The sequence below is a fragment of the Theropithecus gelada genome, chromosome 5 (genome assembly GCF_003255815.1).
Source record: "Theropithecus gelada isolate Dixy chromosome 5, Tgel_1.0, whole genome shotgun sequence".
Taxonomy (NCBI): domain Eukaryota; kingdom Metazoa; phylum Chordata; class Mammalia; order Primates; family Cercopithecidae; genus Theropithecus; species Theropithecus gelada.
Genome location: NC_037672.1, coordinates 152,661,311 through 152,679,882, shown reverse-complemented (window position 1 = coordinate 152,679,882; position 18,572 = coordinate 152,661,311). Strand labels below are relative to the sequence as shown.

The following is an 18,572-nucleotide window of genomic DNA, read 5'->3' as shown; positions in this document are numbered from 1 at the left end:
GAAAGCAAATAATTTAAATCAGTAAAAACTTTTAATTCTAAAGAAGTAGACAGAACTTGAAATCTCTTCATTAGCTCTCTTACTAATAGTAGTTACATTTTTAAAAAAATTGGTATCAGGGATGGTCACTGCTATATCTCCAGTGCCTACAATGATGCCTGGCTCATCCTGTATGTCTGATGAATATCATGTATTATCTAACATAATCTTTATAACAATCCTGTTCATGAAGATTATGGGACATAATGTGTGTTATTCATATGTATAGACTCTGTGAGTGAGCATTATTTTCTCTTAGAAGTGATGATAAATTTTTTTTTAACTTAGTTTACAAAGCGAGTAAGGCAGAGAACAAGATTTGAAGACAGGTCTTTGTTTTTCAAATGTCTCCGCCCTTGGCCAAGCTGCAAAAATGCCTTAAGTAGGTGATTTTGATTTCTGTTAACTGTCTATGAAAAGTATCATGTTAACTCTGTACTGAAGTAATCTATTTAAAGGCAATTTTTATAATCCTCATGTGTCTTTACTCTTACAGATACAAAGGATAATGTTTCCTTGTATAAGCCATACTTCGAATTATCTCACACTTAATAATTCAACTCGGTTTCCACAGTGAAGTGGCAGGTTCACTGACTATTAAACTTCTCCTATTCACAGGTCCTACATCCCATCCTCCATTCTTTGAGCACCTTATCCTCCCTCCATTCTCTGCTCATTCTTTGAGAAGAGAATGTGGCAGTCCTCTCACAGAACAGTTACCTCTGTTTCTGGGCAGATCCGGAGCTATTTCTGGCTGGAAAACACCCACATAATGAATGTACTATACCTGTTCCCAGGACTGGGCTTGCAAGACCGTGCAGAGGTGGCCTTTCAGTTGCATTATAATTCAGGTCCTAGGCACAGTGCTTGTACCCCAGTGAGTTTGCTGGTAAAATGATCATTGCCCTGTTCCACCCCTACCTTGTAGACATCCAGCTCTCCACACTGCTGGTCGAAGCGAGTGTAGAGTGCGTTGAGCATGGTGATGACCTGCAGCGGTGAGCACTGGGAGCAGATGGCAGTGAACCCAACGATGTCTGAAAAGAGCATGGTGACATTACTGAACTTCTTGGCTTGCACAACTTGCCCTTGCCACAGCTGCTGAGCAACCTCACAGGGAAATATGGAGCACAGAAGATCTACTGTCTTTTTCTTCTCCTCCTCTAGGGCTTGGTGGGCTTGCTCAAGAGTGGCCTTCAGCTTCCCTAGCCTCTTCTTCAGGCCATCTTGAGCTCGGGCTTGCTCCCCTATCAAGACCACATCCCTCAGTGCATTGTGAATTGGGATGTCTGACAGGTAGAGCCCTCGTCCTGTAAAATCTTCTAATCTGTCCACACAGGGTGACCCCAAAAACAAGATTGCACTGGATTCAACAATGTAGATCATTTGGCCTTTGAGGTCCATAACCTATGAAGGAAAGGAGAACCAACTGTGGTTTATTCAAGTTTCCAAAATCTTTCTGAGACAAAAGAAGGGGAAGTAGATACAATAATAATCCCTTTGTGTTCAAACCTGCTGAAGAGGAACAGTTTGCTTTCTTATAGTTCCAATTTGCTATGAGTTCTAAAATGCATGCAGACATTTGAAGAGTATATTGGAGTATACTCTACACATAAATCAACATTTACAGTGAACAATGCAAAACGCTGTTGCTTCAACGCTCCAGGGTGCTGAGGCTTTTGCCACGATATTCTTGTTAATAGTCTCACTTGGTTAACCTGAAGTTCTATTTTTTGTATAATATGGTACTTATGAAAATGTATTCTTCCTTCCTTTCTTCCTTCTTCCCTCCCTCCCTTTTACTTTTTTCTTCGTTCTATTTTTTTTGTTGTTTCCTTCTCGTTTAGCATGTTTCTCTTCTCTTCCCCACTTCTCCCGTAGTACTTGCTCCATCTGGTAGGTATGGAAATTAAAAAGCCTCCAAAGGTAAGATTTTTATCTGAATTTTTTTTTTTCAGTCATGAGTAGCTCCCCAGAACTACCTTTTGGAAGTCATTATTTTTCCAGAGACTTCAGCATGAGGTATTTGAATCTTATAGGAGAAGCTACTTCCCCATTTCAACTTTGCCTCCAGCACATAAGGCACCCTGCCCTCCACCACACAAATAAAAGAGCAAACCATACAGTAGAAAGGACTGTACCAAGGAGGATGTGAGAGACAGGGGGCTTCAAGTGATCATCCTGAACCACAAGAAGGTTTACTTGCGTACGTGTGGACAAAGATGTGCATGTGTGTTCTTGCAGCAAAAAGCCAAAAGCAACCCAAATATCCTTCAATAGGATACTAGTTAAATAAAGTAGAGCTTGGGAGACCAAGGTGAACGGATCACCTGAGGTCAGGAGTCCAAGACCAGCCTGACCAACATGGCAAAACTCTATCTGTTAAAAAATACAAAAATTAGCTGGGTGTGGTGGCACATGCCTGTAATCCCAGCTACTCAGGAGGCTGAGGCAGGGAGAATTGCTTGAACCTTGGAGTTGGAGGTGGCAGTGAGCTGAGAACACGCCACTGCACTCCAGCCTGGGCGACAGAGCAAGACCCCATCTAAATAAATGAATAAATAAATAAAGTAGAACACAACCATATAATGGGATACCACTAAGACTCCAAGAAAGCCAAATAGACCTATATCTAATGACATGGGAGGATGCACAAAATATATTGTTTCATGATAAAAGAGGTTGTAAAATAGCATTTTTTTTTGTTTTAAACAAAAATGTGTATAATTAGTTTTTCATTTTTTTGCTACAATAAACACCTTTCAATATTACTCATTTTTATTTTTTTTTTATTTTATTTTTTATTTTTTATTTTTTTTTGAGACGGAGTCTCGCTCTGTCACCCAGGCTGGACTGCAGTGGCCGGATCTCAGCTCACTGCAAGCTCCGCCTCCCGGGTTCACGCCATTCTCCGGCCTCAGCCTCCCGAGTAGCTGGGACTACAGGCGCCCGCCACCTCGCCCGGCTAGTTTTTTGTATTTCTTAATAGAGACGGGGTTTCACCGTGTTAGCCAGGATGGTCTCGATCTCCTGACCTCGTGATCCGCCCGTCTCGGCCTCCCAAAGTGCTGGGATTACAGGCTTGAGCCACCGCGCCCGGCCATATTACTCATTTTTAAACATCTCAATATATTATTTTATGATAGAAAACAATAATAAAGCTACTTTCCTTTTGGGGAAAAAATAGTGCTTCTGCTAAAGTTATACATGTGTGAAATCTCTCTCTTAGCTTTGCTTGTATCATCAACGATGAGTTAGCAAACTTTCTTTCCTGAGACTAAATAATTACTGAAGTTCTCTACCATGAGATGACATATTTTAACCTCCACATTTGGTAACAAATAATCAAATAAATTATTTTTTATGTCTATTAAATGTTGATTAAAAATCCATTTAGTTGCCTCCTACAAGAAACAAGTGACTTTTGTTTGTTGTAAAACAATACCTCTTATTATTCAACCTAAGTCAGCTAGATAATTGAAAACATATTTTTATATAAACATTTATCAAATTTCATTATAAAACATTCCAAAAAGATATTAAAAGGCAGACTGCATTCAATAAATATTTTTGGAGTAATGAATCGAGTAAGCAAACAAATGCAGAAAGAATTTTGTTTAAGTTTATTACAGCTTTGCAATTCTTTTACCATTGTTTTAAATATGTTTTATCAAAACATTTGAAGTGATGCATATATTTTTACGCTTTCGTTTCTTGCTCTTAAATATGAAATAGCTTTCTTATTCAAGATAATATTACATTTTCCTTACCCTTGAAGATTTCTTCACAGAGTTGTCCCATCTCCTCACCCGTACAACAAACTGCATATTCAACATAGTCATGATCCCGCTAAATGTCTGGTTGATTTTTGGAGTCAGAATTTCAAAGTATTCTTCAAAATTAGGCTTTCCTTGAAAGTCTCTCCTGTTCATCAGCCTTCTGATGCCATTGCCAAATTGCAGAATTGTCATATCTTTGTCAAACATGAAATGGAATGGAAATGTCTTGCAGAAGAGCGATGTGGGAATCACCAGCGAGGACTGGGGTTTGCTGGGGGACAGGGATGGCCTGGTGCTTTTCACGTGAACGGAGTACAACAAATAGGGCTGATTCACAAACTCGCTGCAATCGTTATGGAAGCAGGGAGGCATTAACGACACTTCCACTTCGGTTTCATATAATACGTGAGCAGCTGCCTTTATGATGCCAGGAAGAATCAGGGAGGTGGTTCTCTTAGGGAAGAAGTAGTAAACATGTAGAAAATCATCCTCCTTATCCAGGCATAGAATGGAGGCGTCCTCAAGTCTGCCCCTTTTTCCTGCTTCATGGCAATGGCTGCTCTGTTTCAGAAGGGTACTGAAGCTGTTTAAAAAATCTTTAAGAGTGCCTCCAACCACCCCGAGGATGTTTTCATCTTCCTCGTAACATATTTTAAAAAGCTCTTCACCAAGAGATTCTTTGATAACTTCCACTGGAACTCCTGAAATCACATAATACATGTTCTGCCATATCAAATACGCCACCTTGGTAAAGCTGTGCCATTATTCCTATTTTCAACTTATGCTATTTGCTGATTAAAATGAAACCCCTATATCCAAATGATCTACCTAGGTTAGCTTCTAAAATTCTAGTAACTGAAGAAATATCCCAAATTAATTCATTAAAAAAGAATGACCACTTGAATATAATACACAACTTTTTATCTCTCTGAAACCTAACTATAAAAGATCAATTTGAATTCCAGTATTAAGTACATTTTGGCAAAATTCCTCCAATCTTTCTGTTAAAAACAAAAGCAATTCATCCTCATGAAGAGGGTCTTCCTCTCTGAGGGTTTCCAGCAGCGAAAGGGTCAGACACTGAAGTTAATTTAAAATCACTGGTCATGAAACTCAATTTTGTCTAGAAATGATTACAAAGCATTTTTTTTCCTGAGTAAAATAGTATTCTTGTTTTTTAGTGTTAGCAGAAAGAGTATCTGCTTGGAATATGTAATTTACTTTCTATAGCATTTTCACGAGTGCTATGAAGTTAGAAATAAGCCTCTGTATGTCTGTGTCTTTTTACAATGTTAGGCTTTTATTAATATTACTTTTTATCATAAAAGCCATGAGATATATGAAGTTATTAAGGAGGCATTTTTTTTTTTTTTTTGAGACAGAGTCTTGCTGTGTTGCCCAGGCTGGAGTGCAGTGATGCAATCTCAGCTCACTGCAACCTCCGCCTCCCAGGTTTAGGTGATTCTTATGCCTCAGCTTCCAGAGTAGCTGAGACTACAGATGCACACGACCATGCCTGGCTAATTTTTGTATTTTTAGTAGAGATGGGTTTTTGCCGTGTTGGCCAGATTGGTCTCGAACTCCTGACCTCGGGTGATCTGCCCACCTCAGCCTCCTAAATTGTGGGGATTGCAGGCGTCAACCACCACGCCTTGCCAAGTGGCAATTTTTTTGGGACTTTTTGTTTACTCATTTCTTAGAGCTACAGGCACACAGGCTCAAGTCACTCCACAAGTCAGTATTTTAAGTGATACATAATAGTATGCTTAATTAACATAGAAAATAGAAATGTTATAGGTTAAATATTTTGTAACAAAGTAACATTTAACATCCAAAGGAAAAAGAGAAAGAATTAACAAACGAGGGTGGGTATAGTGAAGAAGACAAAAGGAGTCTTGGTTTCAGTCAGGCCATCTGTTGGTCTTATAAGAAAGACCACCTCTGAGGTGGCAGAGCCCTTGGTGGCAGATGTCAAATTTTTATCATGAGTTAATGTAAGAAGGTGTCAGTTAGGATGACCGTTTTGAGTTGTTGAAGGTTTAATTTTTTATAGTTGCAGAGTTCTCTGGTGAGAACTGATAGTGAAAAAGTGTTTTTATCTGGTTGCATGTAGTTTTCACTATTTAAAATTTGTTTATTAAATAAAACATGTTATTTTTGTTGGCAAAATGCCCTAGGAAATACAAAATGGAGTCTTTTTTAAAGATAGAGTTAGTTATGTCAAGGGTGCTCTGTACGATCTTCCCTTTCTATAATCTCCTTTAATCTTTACACTCTGAGTACCACATTTTTTCTTATCTGTAATGTGGGAAAAAGAATAGTGCCCTCTTCATAGCACTGTTGTGAAGTGTGGGGCTTATGTTCAGAATAGGAGGGACTCGATATAAGTTAGTCATTATTATTATTATCAATATCATACTTTTAGAAAGATGCAACCTCATGGTTCATGTACTGAAACTTTGGAAAGGACAGCAAGATAAAGTCACACATCAAATTTTTCTCTCAAACTAATGATTAATGTGAGAACACTGTTAACTTTTTTCCCGTGACTGCTCCTAACCTTTAAAAGCATTCTTTATTTTACTTTGTTGAGTAGAATTTTTCATGCATAAATGAAGAACATGTAGTTAGATTCAAGATCAAAGCCTGTGAATGTTTGTGAGTTAGCTTCCCATCTAGCCTTATCTACTCTTCAGCAAGTAAACATAAACAGAGAAAATGTTTTAGGTCAAACAAAAACATATAGTATCAAAAATTGTTATTCTTTACATTAACAGAATACATAATATTGAACACTTCATACTGGGAGTCACCAACAAATAAATATGAATATTTCTAGAGAAAATGTGAGTTCTACAGGTATATGGCATACTTTCTAATTACATAAACAATTCTATTACCTGCTGCAACTGCTTGCTCTGCAATTATTTTTTCAAAGTCTTCTCTTTCCAAAGATTTCCTGGAAATATTTCAATATTTTAAGTTATAAACTCATAAATACATGCTAAAAGTTCAGATTATAATATACAGAAATAATGATAGAAAATAGTTTAAATTGGGCCGGGCACGGTGGCTCATGCTTGTAATCCCAGCACTTTGGGAGGCCGAGTTGGGTGGATCACAAGGTCCGGAGTTCAAGACCAGCCTGGCCAACATGGTGAAACCCCATCTCTGCTAAAAATACAAAAATTAGCTGGGCATGGTGGCGTGTGCCTGTAATCCCAGTTACTCGGGAGGCTGAGGCAGGAGAATTGCTTGAACCGGGACCCAGGAGGGAGAGGTAGCAGTGAGCCGAGATCAGCCAGCCACTGCACTCCAGCTTGGGCAACACAGAGAGACTGTCTCCAAAAAAAAAAAAAAGAAAGAAAATAGTTTAAATTCCCTTGTCTGTAGAAGCAAATATTGACTATCAATTTTTTTTTAAAATTTATTTATTATTATTATACTTTAAGTTGTAGGGTACATGTGCATAACGTGCAGGTTTGTTACATATGTATACTTGTGCCATGTTGGTGTGCTGCACCCATCAACTCGTCATTTACATCAGGTATAACTCCCAATGCAATCCCTCCCCCCTCCCCCCTCCCCATGATAGGCCCCGGTGTGTGATGTTCCCCTTCCTGAGTCCAAGTGATCTCATTGTTCAGTTCCCACCTGAGTGAGAACATGCAGTGTTTGGTTTTCTGTTCTTGTGATAGTTTGCTAAGAATGATGGTTTCCAGCTGCATCCATGTCCCTACAAAGGACACAAACTCATCCTTTTTTATGGCTGCATAGTATTCCATGGTGTATATGTACAGGAAAGCAGCAACGACATGTACTATCCAGAACAATGTTGGAAAACCCCAAAATATATATGATAGAATGTTTTGTTATTCTTCATCATAAGGAATATTTATCTTTTAAGTGAACTTTATATACACTAATACAGACAGTCTCAGGCTTAGCTTTTTTTTTTTTTTTTTAACACCTTTATATAGGTGCAAAAGCTGTAAGTATTCAGTGGAAACTGTACTTCAAAGTTTGAATTTTTATTTTTTCCCATGCTACAGGTATGGAGTACAATGCTCTCGTGTGATGCTGGGCAGTGGCAGTGAACCCAGCTCTCATGTGGCCATGAAATTTTGAGGGTAAACAACCGGTACTCTACAGTGCACTGTGTTACCACATGATTTTGCCCAACTGCATGCTACTTTAAGTTGCTGAGCACGTGTAAGGTAGGCAAGGCTAAGCTATTCAGTAGGTTAAGCATGTTAAATGCATTTTCGACTTAGGGTGTTTTCAAGTTATGATGGGTTTATCTGTATGTAACTCCACTGTAAGTCAAGGAGCCTCTATACTAAAGAGAACCTTCCCTGGCTAGCAACCTCAAATGTGAAGTGGCCAAGAAGAGGATGGTAATTCTGATAACCAAGAAAAACCTACATACAGATAGAATTCACTTTTAAGTAACATTATATGTTTTCCTAAAGCAAATATATAGAATCTTTTGCTTCTTAGTTTAAGGCTCTATTTATCTCTCAGATATCATTATATTAAACTTTTATCCTTGATTTTGTGTAAAAAATTATTAATGAAAGAAACCTATTCTTCATTCAATTATTGCACTCGTTGTACAGCATAGAAATTGAGACTATAATAGCATACTTTTTTACTGATAAGAGTTTTTTGCAGTTTTAACTGCACAACTTGTTGATTCATATTTGCCTAATTGTTTGTGATGATTTCTAATAGTGATGAGTGATTATGATAAAATTTGTGATCGAAACTTGTTAGTTCAAACAGCACATTGTGCAATTCAAACTACGATTCCTACCCTCACCTTCAAAAAATACAAGTGGGTATAAGAATTGCACATGCACCGGCCCAGCGTGGTGGCTCAAGCCTGTAATCCCAGCACTTTGGGAGGGAGACGGGCAGATCATGAGGTCAGGAGATCGAGACCATCCTGGCTAACATGGTGAAACCCTGTCTCTATTAAAAAATACAAAAAACTAGCCGGGCGAGGTGGCGGGCGCCTGTAGTCCCAGCTACTTGGGAGGCTGAGGCAGGAGAATGGTGTAAACCCGGGAGGCGGAGCTTGCAGTGAGCTGAGATCCGGCCACTGCACTCCAGCCTGGGTGACAGCGAGACTCCGTCTCAAAAAAAAAAAAAAAAAATTGCACATGCACCAGCAAACACCTGTGTGCCTCATACAACTACACACACACACACACACCCCAGTATGAGTTCATACATATAATGATGTGATCAAAAGACCCCAGAAAAAGAAACTAAGCAAGAACTCTCTGGGCAACCAATCCTGAGGGACATGATGGCTGTACTAAAACTCATTCACTGAAAAAAAAAAAAAAAAAGAGGAGGGGGGCAGCTCTCGTACTTCATTCAAGGACAGTTCATTGGTTGATATATTGGACTTATTGTTTGTCAATTCATAGAAGAGAATAAGCAGCACAAAAAAGTGTTAAGGGGTGTTCAGCAGTTGGCAAACTGACAGCAATAAAAGCGGCAGTGACTTACCAACAAGAAAGTGAAGTAAAAAAGCATAAACAAGAGGATACCCCAAAACTAAAAAAAGCACAGAGGAGCCACTTAACATATCAGCAGGCAGGCTTCTGAGCAAAAATCTTCTTTCAACAACTGAATAGTTCTCATCAAGACACTTTAAAAGTATAATCAGATTTCTTTTTTTTTTTTTTAAGGAAATCAGAGAAGTGGTAAACAAAAATTTCAAAATTTCAAAACAATAATTATTGTTTACTTAAGTTTTGAGATTATTTTAAGAGATATACTGCTGGAAACACATCACAACTGAATATTGCAAGAAGCTGTAGGAACAATTCAGAACACAAAGCCCTGAGAATAAATTTTGAGTAAACTGGCTGCCAAGGACTTAAGCAGACAGACACAGTAGCACAGTGAGAGACTTGAGGCTATCTTATCAGCTTGACTGGGAATTAAGGTCAGAGGCATTCTGGAATGCTTTTCATATTACTCGTGTAAACAAAGCTTCTGTCAGACACATAGATTCACACTCTCTCCTTCTGGACCTGTCCATGACCCCTTCTTGGCTTGGTCCTGCTGCCTGCAGTCTAGGACCAGCTAGTCAGCAAGGAGAATCAGGCACATATGATCCACAGAGCAGATGATCACTCATGAGTAGGAGACAGATGAATGAATTGTTAAAACATTCCTGACAATAGTATTGTTTTGTAAAACTTCAATGTTCAGTTCTGCAAATTTGAACACCAGTATTTATTCGATTATTTATAAACTAAACCATCCTTGAAATTTCAGGGAATCAAAAACAGGGCCTATTACTTTTTGTTGTTGTTGTTTGTTTGTTTTTTTTGAGACGGAGTCTCGCTCTATCGTCCAGGCTGGAGTGTAGTGGTGCAATCTCGGCTCACAGCAACCTCCGTCTCCCAGGTTCTGGCGATTCTCCTGCCTCAGTCTCCCAAATAGCTGGGATTACATGCATCTGCCACCATGCCTGGCTAATTTTTGTGTTTTTAGTAGAGACAGGGTTTTGCCATGTTGGCCAGTCTGGTCTCGAACTCCTGACTGCAGGTGATCCGTCCACCTTGACCTCCCAAAGGGCCGGGATTACAGGTGTGAGCCACTGTGCCTGGCCCCTATTACATTTTCTCTCAGTAGTAAATGTGCTAAATTGTGTTTGATTCACTAAATAAATCAGATTTTAAACATGTAACTTTAGTGATGAGGTGCAGAAGCGCATGCCTGTAATCCTAGCAGTTTTGGAGGCCAGCGTGGGTGAATGTTTGAGCTCATGAGTTTGAGACCAGTCTGAGCAACATGGTGAAATCTTGTCTCTCCAAAAAAAAAAAAAAAATTGGCTGGGCATGGTGGCACATGCCTGTAGTCCCAGCTACTCAAGAGGTTGATGTGGGAAAATGGCTTGAGCCAGGGAGGCAGAGGTTGTAGTGAGCCAAGATCATACTACTGCCCTCTAGCCTGGGCGAAAGAGCAAGACCCTGTCTCAAAAAAATAAAAATAAAATTTAAAAAAGTAACTTTAGGCCCATGCCCATAATCTCAGCTTTTTAGGAGGCTGAGGTAGAAGCATGGCTTGAGCCCAGGATTTCTGGGCAGCAGTGAGCTATGATCACACCACTGCATTCAGCCTGGATGACAGAGTGAGACCCTGTTTCTAAAAAAAAAAAAAAAAAAAAAAAGTAACTTTATATTAAACCTCTTCAGAAACCCTTTAAAAGAATACTAGAAAAAAAGTATAAATCAAACTAGTGTTCTGCAGTGCAACCAAACTAGTTAGGAGAATACAGAAACACTTCCCTAAGAATTAATAAACAGCTGCTACCCCCAGAACCCTGAGTCTCCTTCCTCTTAAGCCCTTGATCCTTCTACCTCCTCCTGATGCAGATACTAAAGTGTTAACATGTTGTTGAGGTGTCTATCGGGGATGGGGTATCTGCTGGGACCCTGCTCAAAACTTTGGCAGCATCCTTCAAGCAAGAAGATTGTTTAGGATCCATGACTTACCTGTTGTTAAATATTTTAGAAGTTACTAATTAGTATGAAAGAATTGGCCTTGCAGGAGCTTGTTAAAGCAGCAGTATATAACCACATGCTTAAAATAATGGGCTCTGAAAAACCCGGGCTTGAACCCCAGCTCTGTCTTTTCCTTAACCAGCTATAAAATTCTAAACACTTCATATAAACTTCAGTTTAATCATTTATCAAATGTGAAAAATAGATGCACTTAATTTCAAATTAGTATCAGCGAAAGCGCTAAGTCCAGTTTCTGACATATTACAATGATTCAATAAAGGGTTGACACATTCAGTAAGTGCTGACCTTTAGCAGCAGTATTAGTCATTGAAACAAGAGGTTCACATAACTAAAGTGGTTTGACTTACCTGCTTTCTTTTATTTTGTGCTTTGCCAATGTTCTCTGAAGTGCAAGGTTCAGCCGTTCAAACTGAAAGTTCAAAAGAAATATTTTAAACATTCCCTTAAATAATAATTTGTTTGAAATTATATATTTACAAATGCATCCTGAAGATTTATTTTAGAGAAGCAAAAACATTATACAATTGCTTGAATGATAAATGTTGTGAATTTTCACTTTGGAAACGGGAACTGATTTTCTATGTGTTTTTCAAACTGGAGAAGAAGCAATGTACTGAGACTAATCTGAGACTGGATATGTGTTATGGACCACAGGTTTAGCATTTGGTGGTGGTCTCACTGACAGCCACGGAATAGTTGAGCTGATCGTGAATCCAAACAGAAGATTTCAGTTTGGCAGTGTTAGGTCTTCTGCAATATAGGATTCCATGGGTATCACTTCCTCTGAGTCAGGAAATCCCTCTGGATGGGCAACCAATACTTCAGTCTCAGCAAGGACCAAGCCAAGCAAATTTCTGTTCCCTTTACGAACTCCACACTCAGCTGCCCCAGTGACTCTCTGCCCTTAACTACACATTCATATCATCTTGTCTAGCGAACTCTGGAGTTATCTCTGTCTCTTCCTTTTTTGATCTCTTAAATCTGATCTGTCACCAAAGTTAGTTGATCATTTATTTGAAATAAGCTTTGGGTTTACCTTGGCTTATACTGATTTCCTTTCTTTGAACCAATAATCCTCATCAAATACTTACGGTTTTATTTTCTTTTATCGATTTCTGAGAACTTCATGAGTTTTCCTATTTTGCAAGACATTTGTATGTAAGCTTTTATATTTAATAAATACATGTTGAGTAGCTATTAATTTCTCTTAACAGCTGATTGTCTCTAATAAATAAGTGGAAAGCAGAGCAATGATAAGCAGTGGTGTCCATTTTTATGCATTCCATGTAAAAATCATATGTGTTTATGTATGTACCTCTCTCTCTCTATATGTGTATATGTATAGATATATATAAAACCATATATTATATATAGAGAACCATTGATTCTTTCTATAGTTTCCCCAGAGGAAAGTGAAACATTTTTTGCTGTTCCAAGCTGAGAAATTCCTTTTTCCTTAAGAACTATTTATATCTCTTGTAGAGTTTCCACCAGTCAAGTGGGGTACTGGAGTAAACCAAAATAGAGCAAGGTTCTGTTTTAATGAAATGAGTTACGAAAAGGGCTTTTAGTTTTAAATATACACTAAAGCTTAGAAAGAAAATTTTAAAATGTATTGAAAGAAAGCACAATTGCTGAAAAAAAATTAAAGAGAATTTAAATTTACAATGTGGAACAATTTTTCAGACTGTTCAGATACAGAGAGAAAGTATAACATCTGCCACAGGATGAAAGAAAAGCTGGTGGAAGACACACCCAGAGGGCACATTCTGAGCAGGGCCTGGTGATCTATGTAAAGGCAAAGAGCAGTTGAGAAACATGTTCAAGAAAGAAACTATGGGCGTATTTCCCAGACATCTTTCTCATCAAGGAAAAAGGAAGGTAACATTAAATTAGTGATGCTGTATGTGAAGTAAATCAGCCAGGGTGCTTGAAATGTTTAAATATCTGAAGAACCATCTACTTGGTAGAGTAGAAAGTTACTCCAGTAACAGAGTATTAATGTGGATACAAATCCATGAAAACATGAGTGGCTATGAATTCTTTCTTCCTGCAAAATGTATTCATATGAAAAAAGAAGTCTTTAATAAAATAAGGGTTGCTACCTTTGTGCTTGAGCTCTCAGTTTTCCTTCACAGCATTTGCTCTCCACCTTTGTAAATTTTTCATAATCTGTCTCTTCCATTACAATAGAAGCTCCAAAAGGGCAGACAGTGTCTGTTTTGCTTACCCCTCTATGTCCAAAACCCACAATAGTACCTATCCATAGGAGATGTTCAATACATATTTATTGAATGAATGAATGAATGATGTCCACCTGCCAGCTACTCAAAGTCTTAAGGCTTAATCTATAAAATTTTATCTGTGAAGTGATAAAGCCAAATATAGAGGTGTTACTCTCTTAGCTAGTTTACAAATAAACTTAGGTTGTTTGCAATTTAAACTATTTCAATTATATTTGTGTGTGTGTATATATACATATATATATATATATATATATATATATATGGCTTCTTGGACCAGGAACTTTTTTTTTTGGATATAGAGTTTTGCTCTGTCATCCAGGCTGGAGTGCAGTGGTGATCACAGTTCACTACAGCCAAGAACTCCTGAGCTCCAGTGATTCTCTTGCCTCAGCCTCCCAAGTAGCTGGGACTACAGGTATGAGCCACCATGCTCGCCCTGACCAGGAACATTTTATGGGCCAGGGAGAAAGAAAATCCAACCAATTCTGCCACTGAAGATTGCTTTCTTCTTCCTCTTCAACGCTACTGGAGACATTCTACTCCTCTTTATGTCTCTGATTAAGCCAAGGGGGATACTCTTTTACCCTTTTAGTCAAAATCCTTATTTGTCTTTCATTTTCTTCCTACTGCCACTAGAAATGTCTTTTTCTGGTCTTTTCCTCCTAACGTATACACTATCATCATAACAGGGGAGGAGAAATGGTCACCTTCCAATTGCTAGGGTTGGTGGAGCAAATGTATTTTTGGCTTTCCATTTTGAATCAAAACTTATTTTCCCAAAGAAAAAAGGAATAAAGTCTGTGCAAAGCATTACTAGCATACTTGACTGAAATTATGAGTGAATAGGCTTTGATGGAAATCTACATTCATCTTATACCATTACTCCTCTGGAAAAGTTTTGTAAATTCAAAGCAAAACCCGTAAGAGACAGAACACACATGTTTTCCAGGCAGAATATTTATTGGTAGAGGCTGTTGTTGCATCGAGTTTCCTACCTTGGTGCTGTACTTCCTGTGATATATACTGACCCTGAGATGACATGAGTCCACAATAAAATTATAAGCAGGATTCAACTATAAGTGAGATCTGTCAAACACAGCCAACCTCAGGGCCTCATGACATAAAATCAACCATTTCAGGACTGCTCCAAACCCCAACAATTCTATATATTAATTTTTGGTTTCAGATTTTAGAACTAAATCCAATATTTCCTTCCAAATTCATTCCTTACAGTTCAATATATGTAAATATTATGTAGCAGTCTTTTGTAGATCTTTTAGTTGTCTATCACTAAAATACCCTACTATTTGGGAAAGCCTTCATTTTGAATTTGGAGGAACAAGTTCTCTTATTTGTACAATCACCAGAACCTGAAGTATTGTAGATTGTGGACCTTCTGATTTAGAGAGGGGACACTTGTCCCCCAGTGCAAATAGTTTGTAGTGCTCTCAAGTTTGTTTTTCTTGACTAAACAATTATCTTTTGGCTTCAGAAAGAATAGATCTGATTAAAGTGTTAAAACAAGTGCTTTTGCCACAAATATACCATATATGAATACTTCAGGAATAACTGCCATTTGATGCAACATTGCTGTCAATGATGTGAATTTTAATAAAATCTCATTGGTGTGGTTTATGAATAAGTCACTATTTTCATTGGCTTTTTAATTTTTCTACAGTTTTTAATGTTTTCCTAGACCAAGGATATTTTAATTCATAAGATAAGTTGTAACAGTGTTTCTTTTTTTCTTCTTTCAACCTAATATTCTAGAACACATCTACAGACCTCATGATTCTCTTCAAATGCTCCTACTTTTGCTAGGTACTTGATTTGGGATCTTATCATTTATGCAAGCATATCCAATTCAATTGATTCAGTTCAGTAAGTGGTTTCTGATTTGCTGTGACTGTGGCTCCATTAAAAGCTCCTTCAAGACAGTATGCCTGAAGGAGCTTACAGAATTATTGGGAAACAATACCCATGAAAAAAGAGCAAACAATATTATGTTATATTATATTAGGAAGAGCAATGGATCATGAATGAAATGCAGAGAGTTTTCCATTTCTCCAGTTATCTTTTGTTTTAAGAAAGAGATCTAAATTTATGTGCTTCCATTTCTTAAAATAGAAATGATAAGTTTGCATTAGATGATCAAGAAGACTTTTTAAAGCTCTAGTATTCCATTACTTGGGAACAACCTCTCACATGTTGCATTTGCTAAGGATAATACATTTTTACACTTGCCCGTTCACTAATAAAAATATAACCAGGAAGTTGATTCTGATGATCTAAAACAAAAATTGTTATGTCAAATGCTATTTTAAGTATCTTCTTTTGGATTATTAATATAACTGAAACTAAATAGTAGTCTAAGCATTAAATCTGTAAACTTAACAGATAATCAGTAGAAAAAAAACTGTAACAAGAATTTATCAAAGATAAGTAGATGTTTGAAGTCATCTAGATTGAGTACTATACAGCTCAAATGTATTCAACACTGGAACATTTGCTGCCATAAGGATAATGTCTCAGTTGGAGAGGAGTTGTAGTCACTAATGCCAAACATACCTCTTCCATTTCCTATACTACAGTCAAATCTTAATGCTTTATTCTTATAAACTAATGAACAAACAACATAGACTACTAAATTTTAAATATATATATATACACTTTTAAAAATATACATATATATATACACAATTTTAATTTGGTATTGCATCCTAGTCTTTCAGTACATTTTCCTAGGAAAAAGAGAAGGGAAGTTTACAGCAGCCTGTATGGCTCTTCAGGATCAGGAGAAGACATACCACCCAGAAACTTCTCCCTCATCAGGAAAAGAGAGGAATGGAACATGCACATCCATGGAAAATGTTTGAGAGGCTCTCAAAATCTCTAGTTGAGCCAACTGGTGAATGTCTTTTCCTGTCAAAACCAGTCTGAAAAGAAGCAAAGAGGTGACTGCATACTGAAGTGTGCAGGCACCAATGCAAAGCTACAAGGAACAGGAAAAATTGGGGAAATATGACACACCAAATAAATAAATAAATAAATCTACAGTAACCGGCCCTAAATAAATGAAGAACAATGATTTACCTGACAAAAAATTCAACATAATGAAATTTAGTGAGTTCTAAGAAAACACAGACCGTCAACTAAATAAAATAAGAAAACTATATATGAGCAAAATGTAAATATCAACAAAGAGATAACCACAAATATAGAACCAAGCAAAAATTCTGGAATGAAAGAATAACTAACTGAAAAAAACTCAATGGAAACAATCAACATCAGACTTAAGCAGAAGAATCAGCAAATTCAAGAGAGGTCATCTGAAGTTATTCAGTCAGAAGGGCGAAAATAAAAATGAATGAAAAAGACTGAAGGAAGCCTGTGGAACTTTTGGGGCCACCATCAAGTGAACCAGAATGTTTTTCAAAAAAGAGTCCAATATGTGTATGACTTCCACTGTAGAAATTCAAAATTTACTAAACAAAATAATAAAGCCAACATAGTAAGGACAGGATTCAGGGAAAACATAGAAGCTATCTAGCTTCCTCATCATCACCATCTGTTCATGTCTGTTCATTTCACTCTGTCCTTGGAAATGAGAGCACCGATTGTTTCCCAGAGTGTGCCACAAACCAACTCCCTGAGGAGGACTGTATCCCTTTTCCTAGCCAATGCTGGCTATCTAGCAACTAGAGTGGGGTAAGAATAATTAAACATTTCCATTTCAAAGGTTATCTGCCAAAGTACTATTGTGTTAATATCATATCTGAAATAAACTCCCTCAACTTTCTGCTAAGTCCAATTTATCCATCCTTCAAACTTCAATTTCTTCTTTCTCAGTCATTCCAGCCTGGATTGTTTACAGCAGTAATTAATTGCTCTACCCTTTGAAAGCTGTGTAATTTTGGTCAAGTCACTGAACTTCCCTAGCACTTCCTGGGAGTAAAACAAGATTATCTGTGAAATTCCTTTCAGTTCTGAAAATTAGCCAGTCTGTGTTTCTTTGGTGCTTTGCACACAATAGAAGGTTGGTATTGTGTCAATTAAAAATTATCAATGTATTATGTTAGCCAGTGTCTGATTGAGTCAATGTCCAGCCAAATTCATAGGTTAAGCAAATCTATATAAAACTATGAAGACTGACAGAGGGAGGAAGACATCATGAAGACCTTCAACTGCTCTTCTATTTATCCTACAAAGGGAGAGGAGCTTTCTACATGTCCCCTCTATTCCTAAGATATTTGACCTGTTTAGGTCTGTGTCCTGTTCCCAGAAATTTCCTTAAAGGTGGATTGACAGAAGGTGCTCTAGATCTCAACATGACACTATGCTATGCAGCTTGCAGGGCTATATGAAGAGGTGTCAGAGCTAATAACACACAGGTATAGGCAATCACAGGCTCATGACTCCGACCCAAGGGAGAAGGTCAAGACTGATTGAGCAGAAACTTCAGAATCAGAGCAAACAGTCAAGGGAGAGTTTCACAACTCTGAAAATTGGCAGGGGATGTATGATGCTCTTTAAAATTAGGAGAGAAAACCCCAGCAGAAAATACGCTATTCTTTGAAGAATTTAATTTTAAGATATTAGCTAACAACTACTGACTGCTTATGGTATGGCAAGAGCTATGGATGGTTTCACTTAAAACTCAATAAAACTCTAGAAGATGAGTACTATTACTATTTTCACTTTACGGACAAGGATGCTGAGGTAAAGAGGCATTAAGCCTGTTGCCCAAAATCATAAAGTTTGTCAGAGTGCAATGTTCTTTTGAAAAGAATTCAAGATCATAAACATCTTAAGATAAAACACAACTTAAGAACATAATTGCTTTAAAAGAATATTTTTATGTGTTCCAAGAAAATATTCTACATTTATGGTAGCCTTGAAAGTGAGAAAGGAAGTGTTTAAATTTTCCTTAGAAAAACATTCTACAATTTCAAAATCTA

At 37.5% G+C, this 18,572-nt stretch overlaps 1 protein-coding gene across 7 annotated transcripts in view; it reads right to left on the bottom strand.

Moving 5' to 3' along the window:
• Positions 1-18,572, bottom strand: part of GUCY1A1 (guanylate cyclase 1 soluble subunit alpha 1) — a 68,834-nt gene that overhangs the window by 18,458 nt on the left and 31,804 nt on the right. For 6 of the 7 annotated variants that reach the window (XM_025386021.1, XM_025386022.1, XM_025386027.1 and 3 more), the window contains 4 exons: positions 11,716-11,777; positions 6,719-6,777; positions 3,810-4,519; positions 961-1,446 (listed from right to left, as the gene is read on the bottom strand). In XM_025386021.1, the coding sequence (XP_025241806.1) occupies positions 961-1,446; positions 3,810-4,519; positions 6,719-6,777; positions 11,716-11,777 (1,317 nt within the window). The remainder of the gene's footprint in view (positions 1-960; positions 1,447-3,809; positions 4,520-6,718; positions 6,778-11,715; positions 11,778-18,572) is intronic. The other variant, XM_025386028.1, reaches the window with a different exon arrangement.